Source organism: Mastigoproctus giganteus, chromosome 8 (assembly GCF_048544385.1).
Source record: "Mastigoproctus giganteus isolate SK-2022 chromosome 8, ASM4854438v1, whole genome shotgun sequence".
Lineage (NCBI taxonomy): Eukaryota > Metazoa > Arthropoda > Arachnida > Uropygi > Thelyphonidae > Mastigoproctus > Mastigoproctus giganteus.
In genome coordinates, this window is record NC_143582.1 from 180592622 (window position 1) to 180612731 (window position 20110).

The following is a 20110-nucleotide window of genomic DNA, read 5'->3' on the forward strand; positions in this document are numbered from 1 at the left end:
CTGCGTGTAGTCCCAGTAGTTGAAGTGTCCAAGCCGTGAAAGTTCGTCATTCCTGGGACAGTCCCGACCTGTCTAGTAGTTGTACTGTATATCCATTTTTGTGCAGGCGATGCATGAGCGGGTATCCTCACACTCGTCATTCATATTTCGGCGTCTCTATCAGATAGGTTGTTGTGCTAAGAGTCCGCGAGGTCCCTCCTTATTGAAGTTTCGTATATTCAGAAGTTGTGTTTTGAGCTGGAGGGGTAAGCAGCTCTTGCACAAGTTTCTCCTTATTATTGTGGTTCCCTGTGAACAGCAATTCGTGTTTTGCGCCGGGTGAACAACTCCTGCGCGAATTTGGCTAGTGCCTTGTACTCTTCGCATGAATCTAGTAGGTGCGACTCGAGATGTCTTGGGAAGTATGTGGCTGCTGTCATAAGTCTGCAGCGTAGGTTTTCATAGTTGGTACATTCATACATTATGTGTGTCCAGGTTTCTGGCTCCCCACAAGAGCAACGTGGGTCCTCTAGGATTCTGCAAGATGCTAATTTCGCGTTGAACGCTCCGTGGCCTGTCAGCAATTATAATGTATGAGCAGTTGTGTTTCTGAAAGGTTACACTTGTAGTGAGTTATATGAGTGATGCAGCTCTTCTGTTACGCTGCACAAGTCTCGCCAGCCTCCGTTGTCCTCTCGCATCAACGAGCTCTTTCCGACCACAGGATCGCCGTTGATTGGATGTTATTTGATTACGCTGGCAGAATTTTTTTTTTTTTTTTTTTTTTTTTTTTATGAAAGATGTAAACACACTTTTCTAACTCAGTTTTTGACGCTGATTTCAAATATGTTTTCGTAATGTGACTACTGTTAACATCAATAACTCACACAGGCAACAAGCTCTCCATCAGTAATCACCAAGATACCCTTGCAGTCATGGTTCTCTGGCTCTAAAAAAACACAACTTCTTCATGTTAAAGATATCTGCATAGTATCGAACTTCATTAGTGGCACTGTCTTTCCAGCAATCCTCTCCGGCAGCGAAATCTGGGCCTCCGCAGGTCCCACGAATGTTAATTTTTTTTTTACTCCTCAGAATTCTGGCTGTTTAAGTAGGCATCAACCCAAATTTGCCTTCCTTTCCAACAACGCACCACGTTTATGGCTCAACAGCTTCATCTTTAATACACTGCCAACAACTATTCAGCATAGAAGACTGCCAGCCTTCACAATAAAAGCATCTGTGGGCATGATCTCCGAAAAGATATGTACAAATATCTGGGAACAGTGTTCATGGCTGTTGCCGCCACTTGTATTTATCCGTCACAGCAACAGGCTCTGCATAACGGCCAGGTTCATACAAAAAACAACTTCTCTCCATCATTCTGGAACTAGACTGTGATCCCAAAGGATTTGCCACTGATAAAAAAAAGTTTCGTGAAACGATTCTTCAGTTTTCCTTGACTCTAATCCACGAAATCAAGAACATTATTATTATTATTATTAGCCATATGGTTCAACTTACTCTTTGAAATTTTTTTTGCATTGTATAATTCTCATTTTTCATTTTTGTATTATATGACTTTTACTTTATTTGTAGGTTTTGATTAATATTATAACGTTTCGCTTATTATTTACATACATTGCACACCCTGGCTTTTTCTGACTGTAAGGGCTTGTACAATAAAGAGCATTTATTTTAAAGTTAATTAAGACGTGTTCATTACAAAACATATGAAACTGGTTAAAATTACATTTTTACACAGAATTAAAATAACACGGTACATTATTGTAGTAAATAAATGTACAATTCAAAAATGCGAGGATGATTTACTTTGGTACACTTTGAAATGTCGGGGTGCAACGTTCAGCAGTAGTCTGTCAGCATGCGTTCGTTTCAGAAACTTTGAAAGCGATTTTCCATTGACTTAGTGTCTTGACAGACCACCCCCCCCCCAAAAACACACACACACACACACACACACACACACACACACACACACACACACACACACACACACACGTTCGTCACTAACTTGCTAAGGTTTTCGAAAAAGAGGTCTAAATGCGAATGCACGAAATGAAGTTTCAGCGACATATGACATTTTTTTATATGAATCAAACAGTTTATGAACTTCGTCTTTGCATGCGGGAGACTTTCGGTTGCCCGCATACAAAGATAGCGTTTTATGGATGGATTTTTAGTAGACATTTGAAAGTTTGCTATGCTTTTATTTCTAATACATTGAAAATTTTCTTGAAGCTTTCATCCTCCAGAAGCTCTCCGATTTAAGGCTCCACAATAATTCCCTGTTTTGCAGCACTGATCTTTGGAAATTTCTCACTTAAGTAATGAAACCCTCTCGAATTCATCCAACCTACCGCTTTCACAAAACTTTTCATTAGGCCACGTTTAATGAAGATATTTTGAAGGAAAATCTGCATTGGTTCTATTAATGGAACATACTGCACTACTCGTTTCTGGCTCATATATCCTTCTTTAAGGCTAGTCATGTATGATGGAGCAGCTTCTGCAGTAGAATAATAGCTGTCCTGTGGGCACAGAAAACACCAAAATTTTGGGAACCTTCCTTGCATGCCCATTAAAATACCAATGATAGTGAGGTCACCGTGGATATTCCATTGATGAGTGCTGTATTGAACTGCTTCGAGTAGTGGCTTCATGCTATAGTATGTCTCCTTTAGATGAACAGAGTGGACCTGTGTTGTGTCTTACTTTTTTTTTTTTTTTTTTGGTAGTTGTTGGCGCATCGGCTTCTGTGGCCATAGTGCACCTCCCAAGTTTTTTGCAGTACATTGATCCAAGCCCGAGGCGGGATTCGAACCCGCGACCGTTGGGTTGCCAGGCAAGCACTTTACCCACCTGGCTAGCCCGGTCGGCGTTGTGTCTTACGTAGGTCAGCACCTAAACATTATTTTCACTCCGCCATGGTACACTGTGATGAATGCAAAACTCTGTAAAATGGCCAGAAATCAGTATGGGTTATGTCTGCGATTTGTGTGTTTTGTTTTGCTTTGTTATTTCTGGCCACTTAACAGATAAACTATAAAGTGTTCGTTGTCTAACGGCCCCAAGAGTTCGTCCCATCTCCGCGTTGTGTACTCTGTTTGTGTGTCATGTTATGTTGTTCCTATGACCATTTAGCCGTTGGGCCCTAGTGGGAGCCCTCGTTGCCCATCCTTAGTCACGTGGAGGGAGGTCAGAGGGATCGAAATGGTACTCTGGCAAGTCCTTCCGCCTAATTTCCGAAGACTTCAGCGGCAAGGACCTATGTATATATATAAGGGGGAAAAAAAACGTGTGATAAGTCAGAGAGTGGGTAGAAGACTTTTTTTTTTTTTTTTTTTTTTATGAGAACCCCAAACACGAGAGGTATTAGAACCTATAGTACTTAGTACCGTGCTTGGGTTGGAGGTTGAGAAGACGAATGAAGATATTTGTTGATATTGGACTTGAACTTCTGTAGATTGTAATTTTCAGGAAATACGTATGAAGGAAGGTTGTTCCAGAAAACGGCAGTTGAATGAATAAGTGAGGAAGATGAAAAGTTGGTTCTGTGGGTTTGAAGTTGGACAGTAAATGGATGTTGGCTGGTGGCGGCACGTGTTCGGACTGTTTTGAAAGAGAGAGCGGGAATTATAGAAGCCAATTCAGAAGAACAGTGCCCATGGAAGTATCTGTACAAGAGGCATGCAGCAGAAACAGTGCGTCTATGAGAAAGCGAGTGGAGAGACTCTGTTAGAGATGAATCATTAATTAACCTAACTGCCCTCTTCTGAATGGAATCAAGAAGCCTGAGAGAGGTTTTGGGGGCACCACCCCAGATGTGGGAACAATATTCCATAGCAGGGCGGATTTGCGATTTATACAGAGTGAGCAGCTGTTTGGAAGAAAAGTAACGCCGAGAGCGAAAGAGAAAACCAAGTTTTTTAGATGCAGAGGAAGCAATATTTGTAATGTGCTTGTGCCAAGAGAGATTAGAAGTCAGGGTAATCCCCAAAAGAGATATATCATTTTGCCTAGAAATCGGAGTGTCACTAAAGATAAGCATAGGAGCAGAAGAATCCTTTTTGCGAGATATAAGACAAGATTGAGTTTTAGAAGGGTTGAAATCAACTAAGTTGTCTTTGCCCCACTGGAGAATTACCTGAAGATCGGCATTTAAGGAATTGGCAGCAGATTTTCGAGAACTTGAAGCTGATTGAGCTGGACAAGGTTTCTCAAAATGGAAAGTTGAATGCAATGTGCTATCATCGGCAAAACTATGGATAGGATTTCCAGTCAATGGAAGAAGGTCATTGATATTCAAGAGGAAAAGAGTGGGGGAAAGAACTGAACCTTGGGGGACACCGGCATTAGTGGAGAAGTTAGAAGACAGAGAGCCATCTACCATCACCCTCAGTGAGCGATCAGAGAGAAAACTGGATACCCAATTACTAAAAACAGTTGGCAAACCATAAGATGGAAGCTTGTTTAGAAGACCTTTATGCCAAACACGATCAAAAGCCTTTGAGATGTCAAGAGCAACTACTTGTGTTTCACCGAACCTTTCCATTGAATCAGTCCATAAATGGGTAACATAAGCCAGAATATCACCAGTGGATCGACACTGACGGAATCCATACTGGCGATCGTTGATCAGACGGAAGGTTTCTAGGTAGTTTAAGAGTTGGCGGTTAATTGATTTCTCCATTACTTTAGAAAGAGTAGAAGTAATTGCAATGGGACGATAATTGGATGGGAGGGATTTGTCATCCTTTTTAGGAACTGGCTGGATATGAGCAAATTTCCAAGCAGAAGGGAAAACACCTTTGGAATAAGAAAGTGAAAAAAGGCGGCAAAGAATAGGAGTAAGTTCAGGAGCACAGGTTTTGAGAACAAGTGGAGAAATACCATCAGGACCTGGAGCTTTCTTAGCATCAAGATTCATCAAAATCCTTCTGATATCCTTTTGACGGAAGACCACAGGAGGAATTGAATGGAGCGTGTTAGGAATGGTGGGAGGTGTTTTACCAAGATCATTAATACATGAGCTCCAAGAAAAATGGGATGCTAGCAGGTCAGCTTTATCCTTGGCTGAAGTGACAACAGAACCATCTGGTTTGGACAGAGGTGGGAGCAGAGATGTGCAAAAGTTGCGGCCAATAGCTTTGGCAAGAGACCAGAATGCTCGGCTACCATTAGGGCAAGAAGCAAGTTTTCTACTCTTAGCCTGTTCAAACTCTAGTTTGGACTGATTAATAACTGCTTTACAATTGTTGCGAGCTTTGGTGTAGGCAGAAAATGAAACTGAAGAATTAGAAACAAGCCAATTACGATATGCAACATTCTTCTCTTGGACAGCCTTAGCACATTTATTGGAAAACCAAGGTTTAGATAAAGGACGAGATTTTAAAGTGGAGTGTGGGATAAAGGATTCCATTCCTGCAAGAATAATTTCACTGACACGATCTGAGCAAACGTTGACATCAGAAGTTTTGAAACAGTAATCCGACCAAGGAAAAGAAGAAAAGAAGTCTCGCAGGTCATCCCATTTTGCATTCTTGTAATGCCAAACAATACGAGGTTGGGAATAGCCATGAGATAAAGGTTCCATTGGAGAAGAGACAATCACCAAGTTGTGATCTGAAGTGCCTAAAGGACCTCTCACTTCAACCTTGTACTTAGAAGGGTTGTTTGTGAGAAAAAGATCAAGCGTATTGGCTGTATGATTAGGATTGTCCGGTATTCTTGTAGGTAAATGAACAATCTGTGCTAGGTCATTAGTAATTGCAAAAGCCTCAGCATCTCGACCTGCTGGGTCGGTGTGACTAGAAAACGGAAGCCAGCTGGAGTTGTGAACGTTAAAATCACCAAGGAAAATTACCTCACTGTTAGGAAAGTTGGACTGCAGAAAGTCAAGTTGCAAAGAGAGGAAGTCAAAGAGCTCCAAGTGATTAGTGGAGTTGGGAGAACGGTAGAGACAACAGATGAATTTTACACAATGAGGTATAGAGATTTTAAGCCAGAGAAGATCAAAGAGAGGAGATTCCAAATTGCCAAGTCTCTGACAGGGAATATCAGAACGGACATATGCACAAGTACCACCTTTGAGGCGAAAGGAATCATACAGCAAATAATTTGGACATCTGAGATGAGCAGTAGTTGAATCAACTGATAACTGAGATTCAGTCAGAAAAAGTACATGGGGTTTGGAAGACTGCAAGTGGAAATGGACATCGTTGAGATTGGAATTGAGACCACGTATATTTGTGAAATGAATTAGGAAGTCCTTGGGAGGTTTAGTTCTTTTCGCAGATAAGCTTGCTCTATTATTTTGACAATTCGTGGTGTATTCTATAGTAAGAAAAAGTGGGTGGGACATGCTGTATGTAGTAATGAAATTTTTGGATATGGCGTACATGTGGTAAGAATATACCCAGATCCTTGACATAACGTGGCCTCGACAATGCTCCCCGCATACACACTACTCGGACTCCCTCCAGTCACTATCTGGCAGAGTAGAGGTAGCAAGATTATACACTAGCTGATCCGGAAGCCTCCTAGAGAGTTACCAATAGGTTTGGTCCGGTGTACTATCTAGCGGCCGGCCTGCGAACACCGTGTTAGAGCTGTACCCTCGAAATGTAAGGAATATTGGATCTCGCCACGACATTCATCATAACCTCAAAAATCATCAATCATACTGCATGATGGAAGAGATAGGGAAGGGTTGGCCGGAACTTAGCTCTAGAGACTAAACATGGGTTCCACCACTTCAAGCCTCCAATAAGCAAAGTGGTGGTATTTCACCGGTTGATGAGAGTCATCTACCACCTAGTACTGCCTGGTAACATAGAGGGGCGGCGTTCCTCCATGTGGTGTGGCCGCCACACCTCGACCCCTGCTTACGTTGGTTCACACCTGGGTGGTCACCCACCATGTACTTGTGCATGAAGGTTATACCCAGGATTACTAACAGTCCCACCATCGTGAAGGTGCAAGCAAAGGATTTGGCTGTCATAGACCGTCCGGACCTCGCCGAAATTGGGTCCACTTGACTTGAGTGTCACCCGAATATCAGTTCCATCAGCGTTTTAGACTCCCAGGTAGCAAGAACAGCTTGTCTGGCATATCTGAGAGAATGTCTGTGACAACCTCAAGGACCAAAGGACCAAAGACTGGAGAAGGGGTGGGAAAGAGAAGAAAAAGATGGGAAGAAAAGAGAAGACATCCCCAGTGACAATGGAGAGGACTCCATCAGGTGAAAAAGGTATGGTGGAATGAAAGTATCCATGAAAGGTTGCATGGGTGGATCGCCAGAATGCCATATGCTTCAGTTGGCATTTTATGGCACTCTGGTGGCATTGTCAAATCCGTGTGATTGTTTTCCTTGATTAGCAGTTGTCGTCAAGTTCTGTAATGGTCACATCCGAGATGTCATGTCCAGTGAGATTTGGATCACTAGTCAGGAGGTTAAACTCATGGAAACAGTTTGATGAGCAGTTGTCTGTCATGAGGAGGAGAACATTGATGGTTATCATGGTTAAATTGTTGGTTTCGCAACCCGATTTAGTTCATCAGCCCAAGTGTCTCAGTCTATCTTCTGTTATTAGCATTTCTTCACTCAAACCGATTGGTCGAAGTGTAGAGTTTCATGTCCAAATCGGGTGACAGACAGCTCGGTTTTGTCTGTCAATTTCAGATGGTAATCCCGTCATGAGGTTTCTATGGTAAGAGTGAATGTCCATTATTGGTATCAATTCAGTACCTATAATCTGTGTCTGCTAGCCTCAGTCCATTTTGGGTGTGATGTCTATTTCAGGCGACTTTCCAGCTCTGTTGTATTTGTCAGTTCCGGGTGGTTATCCTGTCCTTGGTTGCTGTAATTAGAGTGTTGTTCATTTCAAGTGTCAATTCGGCGCATGTAAGTCTGTTGTCCGTTCTGGGTATCAGTTCAGTGCCTGTAACTCAGGAATTGTCAGTTTGGGTCCTGTTGTCCTATCAACCGGTTTTAATCAGCCGAATCAGAGTTTTGTCCTACTTGGTGGTCGTTTTGTTCACGGTTTACTTGTCTATTGTTGGGGCTGTCATGCGTAGCAAGAAGCATTCTTCTTTTCGGAGGTTCTGCAAATAGTTGCTGAATATCCTGTACTCTACTTCGGTGTCCAGTATGTGGTGTTCCTGGTTACGTGGGAGATATCTAAGCCTTGTAATGAGGAGGCTGCGAAGATCATAATGCAGGCAATAGAACATAAGGTGGTGTCAATCCTCCAGTTCCCTGTAGGTGCAGGCAGGATCCTCAGTGATCCCCAATGCTGCCAGTTTGGCATTTCTTGCTCCATGACTGTTAGAAGTATGACAGGTCATGGAGAAGTTCGCGCTTCGTCCAGGAAAGAACCAAGAAAGGGTTATAGGGCGTACATATAACAATTCCCTAAAAACCCCATTGATATATTGTCATTAGTAGAGCAGACCGTTTACTGTAAATAAAGTTGCCAAAAGTTGGTTTCTTTTTCTATAATGAGATACTTTGGCATTCTTTTTAACAAGGTGTTTCTGCTTTAGTCTCGAGGCGAGAAATTTTGCTTTACCTTTGGAGAGGGCTAGATCTGTAGTGAGGTTATTCAACTCATCTTGAGTAAACAGCTCCGGCTCCGAAGTCTCTTGAATACACACCCGATTATTTCCGATAGTCGAGCACCTAAAAAGTGGCTAGTCAGTGTATCCGCCAGGGGGAACTCTCTCTCTCTCTCTCTCTCTATATATATATATATATATATATATATATATATATATATATATATATATATATATATATATATATAATGTTATAACCAATAACATTTTTAACCACAGTAATCATTTAAATTTTCATGAAATGGCTCATCTTCGCTGTTACTGTCATCTAGTTCTTACTCCAAATTCTATTTACTTAGGTGTGGTGGGCAAGGAAGAATATTCTAATTTTATATCCCTCCCCAAATGGTATGTGTTGTTTTATTTTATCAGAGGGGCGGAAGATGAAGCATACTATCTCAACTGGTTTTGCATTTCGCAGAAATCCATTGTGTTTACTCCCAAGTTTATCCTGCTTGACGTGCTGCATCACAACATACGAGTACGACTAAATAAAATAGGTTATTTTTTTTATAAAAAGAAAACAGGTCAATGGGACAAATACATTTATTTGAAAGCACTTTCTGTGTTGTGTGTGTTTAGTGGATCCCTATCCTGTACATATGAAAGCAAGTCGTACTGCTCATCCACCAGCGCTTCAGACAGGCAGATTAAAAAATCCACTACTAAAGTGCACACATTATTTTGTGTGTGTTCCTGGATGAGGTTCGAACACAACTTGTTTGTTTAGAAATTATCCACGAATCGGAATAGGCTAATGCTAATACAGAACGATAACAGACTAAATATATCTATAAAAAAGGTTATTCTGAAGGGGTTTTAATCGGTAAAAGAATTTTACCGACTATAACAAATTAGTAGTTATATTTCCACATAAACATTGACTTTCTAAGAAAAGCAGCGGTTTATATTTTCGATATAAATCGCTGCTTTTCTTTGTTATAGAAACGGTCTCTCGTAAAAACACAAATAAAAATAATATTCTGCATACCTTGTACAGAATCATCATAACACATAATCCTTCTTACTGTCGACCAATGATTATCTAAGTTGTCAGCAACACGAAGAAACAGAAACAGACTCTAGATTAAAAATCTTTTTTAAAATACACAGGAGCAAAAACGGTTACTTAAAAGACCATTAAACAACAGTCAAGTACAGCGTGTTTTGTAACCACGGCCATACTAAAGAACTGTCTTATATACAGTAAGGAACGGAAAATTAAGAAAAATCACCGAAATGAATAATGGATCTCAGTATGCAAACCTTCACGACAGTATATATTATCCGTGCTTCTTTTACCTCAACCAGTTAAGCCTGCGGCGCATTAACTTTGATGACAAACTAGGGATGAGCTGATGTTCTTATCTCGAAACACTTTAGGCCTCGATATGTGCGTCCCATATTTGCTTCCTTTCCGCAGTAAATCACTTTCAAAAGAGGTGTCCTAGTTACTGACAATGTGAGAGATTAATTAAAATACAGGCAGCTCCCAAAGTATCGGCGATACGAAGGGAGTAAGAAAGGAGAGCGCCTCGGCAAAACAGGTGTTCCATTATCAGTTCTGTCCTATTCTCACCATTTCACACCCTACACACAACACCATCAGATATGTCTAACGAAATATCTTGGGTCACCAGATGGAAAACTTCTTGGTCCACCATGCTAATCGTACGGCCAATATCGCCTCGGGAAACCGGCCACATCCAATTATTTGTGTCACACCGTCTGTCAGCTGATTTAAGTTACGATGCCTGCGTGAAACAAACTACATGGACTCCGCATGTGACACTTCAGGGTGCCATTTACCGTGTGTTTTGTAACGAATTCGAATGCTTTTCCCTGGTGGACAACATATGCTAATAGATTATAATTCTTTTGATAGAAAATACATCAGTACAATACATCCTAGTGACAGCTTTAAAATATTCAGCAGTTTAATGCAAGTTGCAGAGTTTAACTACATCTAGTGTACTCGTGATCAAGTTGCAGAGTAGTGACGATATTTTAAATAAGTTTAAAACAGGGACTAAGCCTTATGGCTTAAGAATTTTTGTTTTATCGTATTACACAGATCTAAACTAAATATTGCACTAGAACGGTATACGAAACTGTCAAAATTAATTCAAAGCGTGCATTATAAATCGAAAGAGTAAGCGGGGAGGTAGCTGAAGGATGAGTGTCATAAATATACAAACCTTTTCCAGGTATTTCAAGATCGCATTGTTCGTAGCAGTTATAATAAAAGTTTCTGCGGCAATAAATATTTTTATCGTGATCCTAAATACGAAAGGTTGTTAAACCTATGGTACTCCGTGCCATGGACTGAGTTTGGGGTTGAAAAACCTAAATAAATACTTGTTAAAATTGGTTTTGGTAGGCTGTAGAAATAATACTAAGGATGATAATTCCGAAGAACACAGCCAGAGGGGCTGAATTACGAAGAAGAAAATTTTATTTGGTGAGTCTGAAGTTGATTTTCGCAAATGGATGCTGGTTGCTGCACAAATTGTAAGGAATTGGAGATGCAAGCTCAGAAGAAGAGTGATAACGGAAATATATATGAATGCAGCAAAAGTTGATGTGACAGCAATTAACGATAAATGGTGTGTGTGTGTGGGGGGGGGGGGGGTAAATATTCAGCTGATTGCTTTGTTCTGCACAAAACATGTAATATAAAATAATAAAAATAATAATAATTGAGTCAATTAAGATATTAAGATAAGTAATAATTGAGTCAATAAGTCCTAAAAATTAGGAAATTTTTAGGCGTAAGGCAAATTACGTTAGTCGTAAGGCAAATTTGAGATTTTCACTGATTAATTACCCAAAATAAAATTATGAAAGCGAAAGAAAAAACATAGCATTTTGATGCAGCTTTAAAATATGTGTGCCAAGAAATAGTAGAGGCACATATTATTTCAAGCAAAGAAATTTCTGGTCTTGTCTAAAAATCTGAGTATTGGTATCCCTGTATGGAAAACTGCCAAAATTTCTGTAGCTATCTGATAAATTTATTTAAAAAGTGTCTCAGGTGTAACATACTCTTTAAGGTAACCTCAAAGAATTTAAAGTTGAACATATGTAAATATCACTCATAAAACGGAAGACATCGCAGCGAAAATTATTAGAGAACCAAGATGAAGTGAGGAAGCAAAATGAAAAGTAAACGTTCGACTAAGAGGAAACAATAATAATAAATGTTTCATTTGAGGTCGAGAAGATGGAAATACTTCACTGTGTATGCAGAGCTCGGATATTTATAAAACCTTTTTTTATTATCCTTCTGGAGATAAGCTTGTTACATTAGTATGACAATTCATTGAGGAAAAAGTTGGTAGAGACAACTCAGTTTTATACCGGATTAGCGGCAGAGAAATTATCTGCTAAGTGATCTGTAGTCTCTTAAAGCATCACTGAGGGTTCGGACTGATTTACTATTTAATGGCTGATCTGCGAACCAACTGTAAAGCTATATCCTCAAAATGTAAGATATATTGAATCTCGCCATTATGCCCGCAATAGCAGAGGCCCAGAGTCATAATAAAAAATGAAGTTAGATGAAAACAAAATAGGAGTCAGAAAAGAGAAACATAATATGATTTAATTTTTTTTTATTATTTTAAAAATGCTTTTCCGACCTTTTTCTGTGAAAATGCATTTATTTTTGAGTAAAAATCTATTTTAAAAACTAATTGAAGCTTACTTTTAGCTTGAGGCCTATGACAAATGGCTCATGACTATTCCCCACCTTGATACAAAGAAAAAGCAGAAGTCTCGGGGCCCAAATACGATTCTGCTCACCTCGGCTTCCAAAAGAGAGGCACTGGTATCGCATTGGTTATGAGAACTATCTACAATTCAGTATTGCCTAATCCCATATGGACTCAGCCATCTCTCTCTCTTTTTCGTTTCTTAGGGAGCAGCCAGTGACAATAAATACTTTCCAATCCCAGCCTACGAGGGTTCACACACGATAATCTTTAGCATAATAAGTACTGGTATTTATTGTATTGTAACTTTGAGCCTTTCATTTGAGTTAGATTTGCAGGGTTAATAAGAGTCCCACAAACGCAAATATATAAGCAAAGGCTGAGGAAGATTTGCAGGGTTAATAAGAGTCCCACAAACGCAAATATATAAGCAAAGGCTTGGTGCTGCACAATAATTGGACTTCGTCCAAATTTTTAACAGGAAGTTCATAATTTGTTGAGTTGACTGAGCTCCGTCGGCGATAAACTTCCAACTATAAGTCTAATTTAGCAGAGCAATGTGCTCATGCCACTTCGGCTATTATCTATAGCTATTATCTTATCCGATCAACTCAAAAAACAAATTATCTTCAGTTCACTTAATTTTTATGAATGGAATAGAAAATTAAATGAATTACCATCATAAATTCGTTATAAAAAGAAATCATACCAAGGTGAGGGAGACTCAATTGAGCTCAGGTGTATCTTTTGATCCCAGCACTCTCTAATTATTATGTATAAATCATCCCCTGCTGGAAAAAGTCAGTGATGGTTACAGCCATTTTATAAGCAAATACATGGGTGGGAACACCATTATTCATCAGTGACTTTTTAATCACTAAGCCTTAGACCTTTTCCAAAGGAGTAATGAGTAGCAAAAGTGCTATATACTGTGTACTAAGACCAGTTCTTTTAAGCTTGTGGTATACGTAACACTTGTGGTATGCTTACTATTCAGTAGTCATATGTGAAATAAAATGAGCAGCATTCATCCTGTTAGACAAAATTTAAACAGAAATTAAAGTCAACAAACACCAACGCCGTTTCAATACATTTGGTTTGGAGCGAATCATAACTGAAGTTATCCAATATTCATTTTTTATTTTACGTTTGAGGCTTGCCAAAGATGGCATCACCACTCTGATAGTTCTGTCGGTCAGCAACTTCGACTACGCAAACATGATAGCCACAGTGCTATATCTTTTTCTATTTAACCCGATGTTCAATTAATTCCGATATTGTGTCCGTAGAGTCGCCAATGAAGTAACCCCGATGTAGTCATATCTAACTACGTATAAATCCTGGACCTCATCAAATGTTCCTATCCATTTCACCTAGCGCTGAGAAAGTGCTTTTAAGAGTTTTAAAGTTTGAAGCGTTTGCTACATTCTGTACAACTTACACAAAATCAGAGTATTTTATTTTTGCTGATAAATTAAAACGTGGTGTTTTACCTTTGCTTATCAGAAGTCTGTTTTCTTCCTAATGCCTTTATTAAATTATATCAGCATTGCTTATTATAAATAAAATAAATTCGTTCTCTTCAAAGAATATTCTGACAAGTTATGTCTTTCTCAGAATACAGAAACTTCTCTTTTGTCTGATAATGAAAACTTCTTTCAATATGAGAGAGTTAACTCAAAAACAGTAAACAAAAATTTTAAAAAAGTTCTAACGCTGTTCGAATCTAATGGCAGTAAGAAAAACAACCAACGATTGCACTTTCTCAGCAACACCTCACGACCAACATATCAACGTTGCTAAAAAACACTCCCCATCTGTGATAAGAAAATTTCACAAATGGATAAATAAAAAGTTTATTGTTCATAAAGCATACTTACAAAGATGCTTCTTTTATCCTCTGAAGAGACAGGAGTGTGGTAGAACCCGTTCTGTTGACAATTTCTACAGCACCTGGCGTGTGATCATCACAGCCATTGTTATCTAAGGGGAAAAAAATCATTTTCAGATGCTTATTGAATTTATCTTTTTAACAACTACTTGCAAATTTAAAATCTTTTTCCTCAGTTTGTAATACTTCTATGAAATTATAGGATTGCCTTTTCTGTTCACTATCAAAAGTGACAGAGAAAAAAAAAAAAAAAAAAAAAAAATACACATTTACAAGAAGATGATGCATCCCTATTCCCGTGCCATTTTAATTTACTTTTTATTTTCTCAATATTTTGTCCGGGCCGGTCATTCTATGCCCAATTGATGCAGAAGGTTATATGTATATATAAGCAAGGCTCAAAGTAGGAGGGGGGGGGGGATAACATGTGTGTACCCACCTTTTGTCATTATTTATTACAATAAATAAAACAGAAATAAAATAACAGGAAAAAATTATTATTAAAATAATTCTAGTCCTCTGTATGCATGCAACGCTTTTCTTTCTATTGCAATGTACAATAGAAAGAAAAGTGCAAGGGATAACTACACTAGTGATTAGTCAATAAATTACCAAAATATCTGTAAGTACGTAGATTAGTGAGCTAAGCGGCTGAAGCTAATTATACTGCAGTAGATTTTTATGGTCCTCTCAGAAAACAAGAGCAATCTACACGGTAGCTCTATTAGCCTCGAAGGCAGATGAGAATGGTATACCATTACCATACTCAAAATACGTTTATCTCCTACTTCACGAGGCCAAATAGCTTGTTCTGTCTTTGTTTGTTGGAAAAATTATGAGCACGGGGAACGCCCATCGAAATGCGACCAAAGAAAGACCTAAGAAGGGTAGGTCTACACAGCTCCGATTGAGACATTAAATTCATGGAAGCTAGACTTATTTCTGGCGTCTTGTTGGTGACACGTGATTTACGTGTTCATTCCTCTTTTCGCATCACAACTAAGAGAAGCTTTCTTGACAAGAAATAACGGTGCTCCAGGGAGATTGTTCCCTTGTGTCAGGAGTTCATTATGAAAGAGGCGGGACAAAGTATTGTAATGGTATTTTTCAGCAGTAGCCTCCAAGCTTTCACTACCGTGCGAGTGAAACTACCACTACCAGCTATGTTCGTCATACTGTATTATGGTGTATTTATTCTAACAAAAAGGATGATACAGTATTTTTCTTTAGAAGTAGATGGCATATTTAACAATTCTCATTGTAAATATTCCATTTTTTTTTTTTTTTTAATTTCATTGTAAAAAGAGATGAAAGAGAGTGGATTTACAATTTGCTGCTACGTTCTATACACAGAACGTAGCAGCAATTTGAAAATAGTTTTTTTTAATGCTATTTCCTGAAAATTCATCGAATTGCCTGCTCTATTATTCCAATGTGCAATTTGCTTTTTTTTAATGCTGCAGTTAACATTGTGTTCCTGATATCCTGGTTTTATTTTTAACTTTCAGATAAGAAACTAGCTACTGATAATTCTAAACTAAAATTTACCAATAAAAATATTTATTCATTTAATCATTATAAAGTAAAACATTTTCCCATCTATGTATGCAAAAGAGTCAGATAAAAACTATAAAACCGCAAAGCGATTAGAATGGTAAAGCATTATTACCAGTAATTTATCAGTGGGAGAAAATTTTCGTTGCTAATATATAATAACCATCAATGTATATCTATGTGAAACTATGACCCCGCAGTTCATACTTTCATGCTTGTAAATGCAAATAATGTCATGAATTACCCAGTTTTTGAATATTCCACTAATCTCAGCCTTACTACGAAGCACAATGAGCTTCGCTGTAGAGTTGATAGCAGAAAGTGAACTGCAAAAAATATTACCCAGTAATAGATTCTAATCACAAAATTCATCACCGGCATGGCTGGTCCAAACTCAGGGCAAGCAAGAGTCCGGCTAATTAATTAGTTCCTATATAGAGTGCCGTTGTTAGGGCCCATCATTACGCCACTGAACGAAGGCTGTATATGAAATTGTGGATAAGCAGGTATGTGAAAGAAATTACTGCCACATCAATTGTAGTCTCGGATGAACAATGGCTTTACTGTGGACGTTCGCTTTTGTAAGGCTGCCTAAACGCTGTTGCTCCCCTAAGCGCTAAAGGCAAACTATATACGGGATTTGGAGGTCAATACAAGTCACGGCATGGATTAGAAGCAAGTCACTTTGGTTAACGAGATCTTAGGAATCTCGTTGATAAAAGGCACTAGATACAACAAATGAAATCTCTTTCCTTCTAGATCTTTTTTCTCCCTTGCCCATTTTATAGAAAAAAATAATCATAATTTTTAAGATTTCGTGAACAAAAAGTTTAGTTTGTAATTTTGAAAGGGTCTGGAATATGCCTTTCATAAAGTTCGTCATTGTTTTCCCTTTATTAATGTTATTATTTTTTTAACTGTAGTTACAATGTGTTTCAATTAAAAAGAATTTTTTTTTTTTTTTCATTTTCTCTCCACCCGTGTGCATCTTCGAAAAAATGTGCCCACACCTATACGATTGCAATACGTTTGGAATAGCTGCAGTAACTTACTAAAAATCCGGTTCACGAAACAGAGTGCAAGTACCGGAAATTTGGTGAAATAATTGAGCACCTAAACTTGCGTGGAGGTAATCTGCCTTTAATTTCTTAAACAATCACAGCTTATTCTCAGACGTTTCGTGGTATTTCCCGTACCACTTCTTCAGTGAACTCCTGTAATGGTGTTCCTATGATATCATCAGCCTTACATGAAATTAAAGGCAGATTACACCCCATGCGCAGGTTTAAGTGCTTGCTCAATTATTTCACCAAATTTCCCGTTCCTGATATACCTGCGCACCATGCAGCTCAGAAGGCAAGTAAATGTTGGGAAGCCAGATGAACGGTATTAAGTATAATTATAAACTTAAACAGTAGTATAGAATAACACTTCTCTGAGTAGAAAACATTGATAATAAATTTTACACGGTATTGCAAAATCACTCTGGTTTCTTCAGTAGTTATAGTATGAATATTATTATAATTATTTTTATTTATTTATTATTTTTCGACCGATGTAGAAAGAGTCCACTTCCTTGCATCATTTGGCCTTACTAATACTCTTAACAAAAACTTAATTTGAACTAATTTAATTAATCTTAGAACGTTCAAATTAGGTTTTAATTTGATGTAGTCTATACATTTTCGAAAAATAAAATAAAGTACAAATTTATCAGTAAATAGAGGAGCGTGCATTAATCTGAAAACAAAATCAAATGAAATTATAACAAAGGTAAAATTTTACGAACAAAGCTGCCGATATTTTATGTTTACGCCTAGAGAACAGGAGGCAATCTTCCACACAAGCTGAAACCAATATGACATGTTAAATTCTAGAGGTCGCTCGCAATTAATAAATAAATTTATTGTATGTCAAATCGCTCCTTAAGGCTGCTTTTCCATAACAAATTTTGTCAAGCTAATAATTCTAGTTATACCTCACAAATGCAAAGATATCTAAAATAAGAACGCCTTGGTATATACAAAAGTAAAGGTTCCATGTGCATATATGCGGAAATACAGACAGAGAAACTGATTAAATGATATAAAGCTCTTCAATGAAAGCAGATGAAAAAAAAATTGCAATTTTTTCAAAAAGATGAGAAAGCAGTGCTTCCTAAGACTTGTTTTTGGTTGGTATTTACACTTCCGCCGGCCGAGAGAGAGGCATTCAGCCACCTATGTCCTTGACCTTCCTTTTCCGTAATGCACAGAGAGCAGACCAACTGGTGTACAGACGATGGGCGTGGTTCTGATCTTTCCAGTCTTCGGAAAACAACCGGCGTATTCGCCTTCCACTTTTCACAGTATTTCCGAGAAAATTCTCCTTTCGAAAAGTTCGGAAAAAACGCCGGGAAAGACGAAATCAGCACATATTAGGTCATTAAAGGCCACTTTATAACATACATTTAAGTATATCCAAAATCTGATAAATTTTCTGAACAATGTGGTGTCGTAATCCAATGTAGATAAACCTGTTTGAAAACAACTTGATACAACATTAGCAGCTGCATCTAAGTATATGAGGAGAAAAACTAGAGCTGGCGGTACTGGAGGCATTTTCAATCATAAACCAATTGCATTTAGAGCTTCGTGAAAACATGCATCATTTTTGGAACTTCACAAATCATTGGAATATGTTATACAGGGTGTGGACAAATCAGAATTTCATTATTTCATACCTTCCCACGAATAATCGGAGCTGTTCCAAGTGGATTATTGTAGCGCCCACAGGTTGAAATATTTCGTTATATCAAATATTTTATTTGCATGTGTATTTTTATACTTTAAATTGGATAAATGTTTAGTAATTATAAATATTAGCATATGCAAATAATACAGAGCATGAGAAAAAAGGAAGAATTTATTAACGGTTTAATGGGCTTCCGCTGTGGGACATTGTACACGCACTGGCGATTTTATTTCGGACTGCCAAAGAAGTGAAATGCAGGTGTGATAAACAGACCGGCATGAAGATGCATCATAGTCTGACTTGTCAAGATGACAATATATCTGTGAAACAGTAGCGTGGAGCCTATTTAGAGGTATCCGGGTACGTTTGTCCTGAGATGTGAGAAATATTTCTGAAGGGCCTGAGTGTCTCTTCTTTTCTGTGTTCTTGGGACAGAAAAAAAAGAGGAAAAAATGAGAATGAGTACTGGTCTGAATGAGCAGCTCTCATTGTCAATTTCGATTTCTTTAGTAAATTACTGAGGATGCTCATTTTGGGTTTGGTATTTTATTCATTTTTACTACATAAGTCAATGCTGTATAAGGTAGATTGATACATCAAGGGATTTAAGTAGGGAAAATAAGCTTATCCCCATCCACTGTACATTCAGCAGGCAGTTCATTAGGACCACCTTCTTCCGGACTAAAGGAAATAACGTCTATAGCTGTGCACATATATATTGAGCGCGGACCATCTCCAGCGGTTGTTTACAGCATGCGCAGTGATAAATTGACAAACTTTACCTAACAAATTCTGAATGAGAAATGACAGCATGTACTTATGACTGTAACAGCAGCCATGGCGACCAGTTCAAGGATATACTGTACTAAGAAAGAAGAAGAGCATTAGCACGAAGTGTTATCCGAATTTTTTTCCAAGAGCGTTGAATAAAATAAAAAAAAATTCTATTTACAGTATACGCCCACACGACCACATAAATCAGAGGAATTTACAATTGGCAAGCACGTGGCTCGAAGAACAGTCAACTGAAACGCGTGTACTACTACACTCCCGAAATGACCACTTGGCTATGTCAGGCCTGAATGATGGGTAAAACTGCATGATAAATAAACAGAAAATTTATTATTATTTTTAAAATCTATTATCACAGTAAAACTATAGTCTAGGCCAGCGTTTTTCAATGTTTTTTTTTTTTTTTTTTATCGCACAGCCCACCTAAACTGGAAAAAATTCTCGCAGCCTACTTCTCAATGTTAATTGTTCCATAATGTAAACAGGGGAGTACAGTAATACACGCGTTTGAGCTGACTGTAGTTCAGTCCCCATAACCGCTTAATACATTAAAGTCCTTGTGTTTTCTGTCTTGCAAACTTCTCTGTCCATACAGTCGTCAAAAAGTATAAACAGACACTTTATTTTTTGTTTATTTTAATTATTCTTTTCAGTTATCCTCGATGACCAATCACTCAAAATCTAGATGTGAGGCTAGCTTTAAGATTTTTCCCCCTATTTGCTTTAAAACCCCCGTCGATTAAGATATTGTTTATTGCATAATAAAATATACTAAAGATTTATTTATTTATAAATTTAAATTTAAATA

The 20110-nt window shown here is 38.2% G+C and overlaps 1 protein-coding gene across 1 annotated transcript in view; it reads right to left on the reverse strand.

Annotated features, from left to right (window-relative positions):
• The window catches only part of LOC150082045 (uncharacterized), a 133879-nt gene that overhangs the window by 33357 nt on the left and 80412 nt on the right, over nucleotides 1-20110 (reverse strand). The window contains exon 4 of the mRNA XM_090379934.1: nucleotides 14213-14315. Within this exon, the coding sequence (XP_090236060.1) occupies nucleotides 14213-14315 (103 nt within the window). The remainder of the gene's footprint in view (nucleotides 1-14212; nucleotides 14316-20110) is intronic.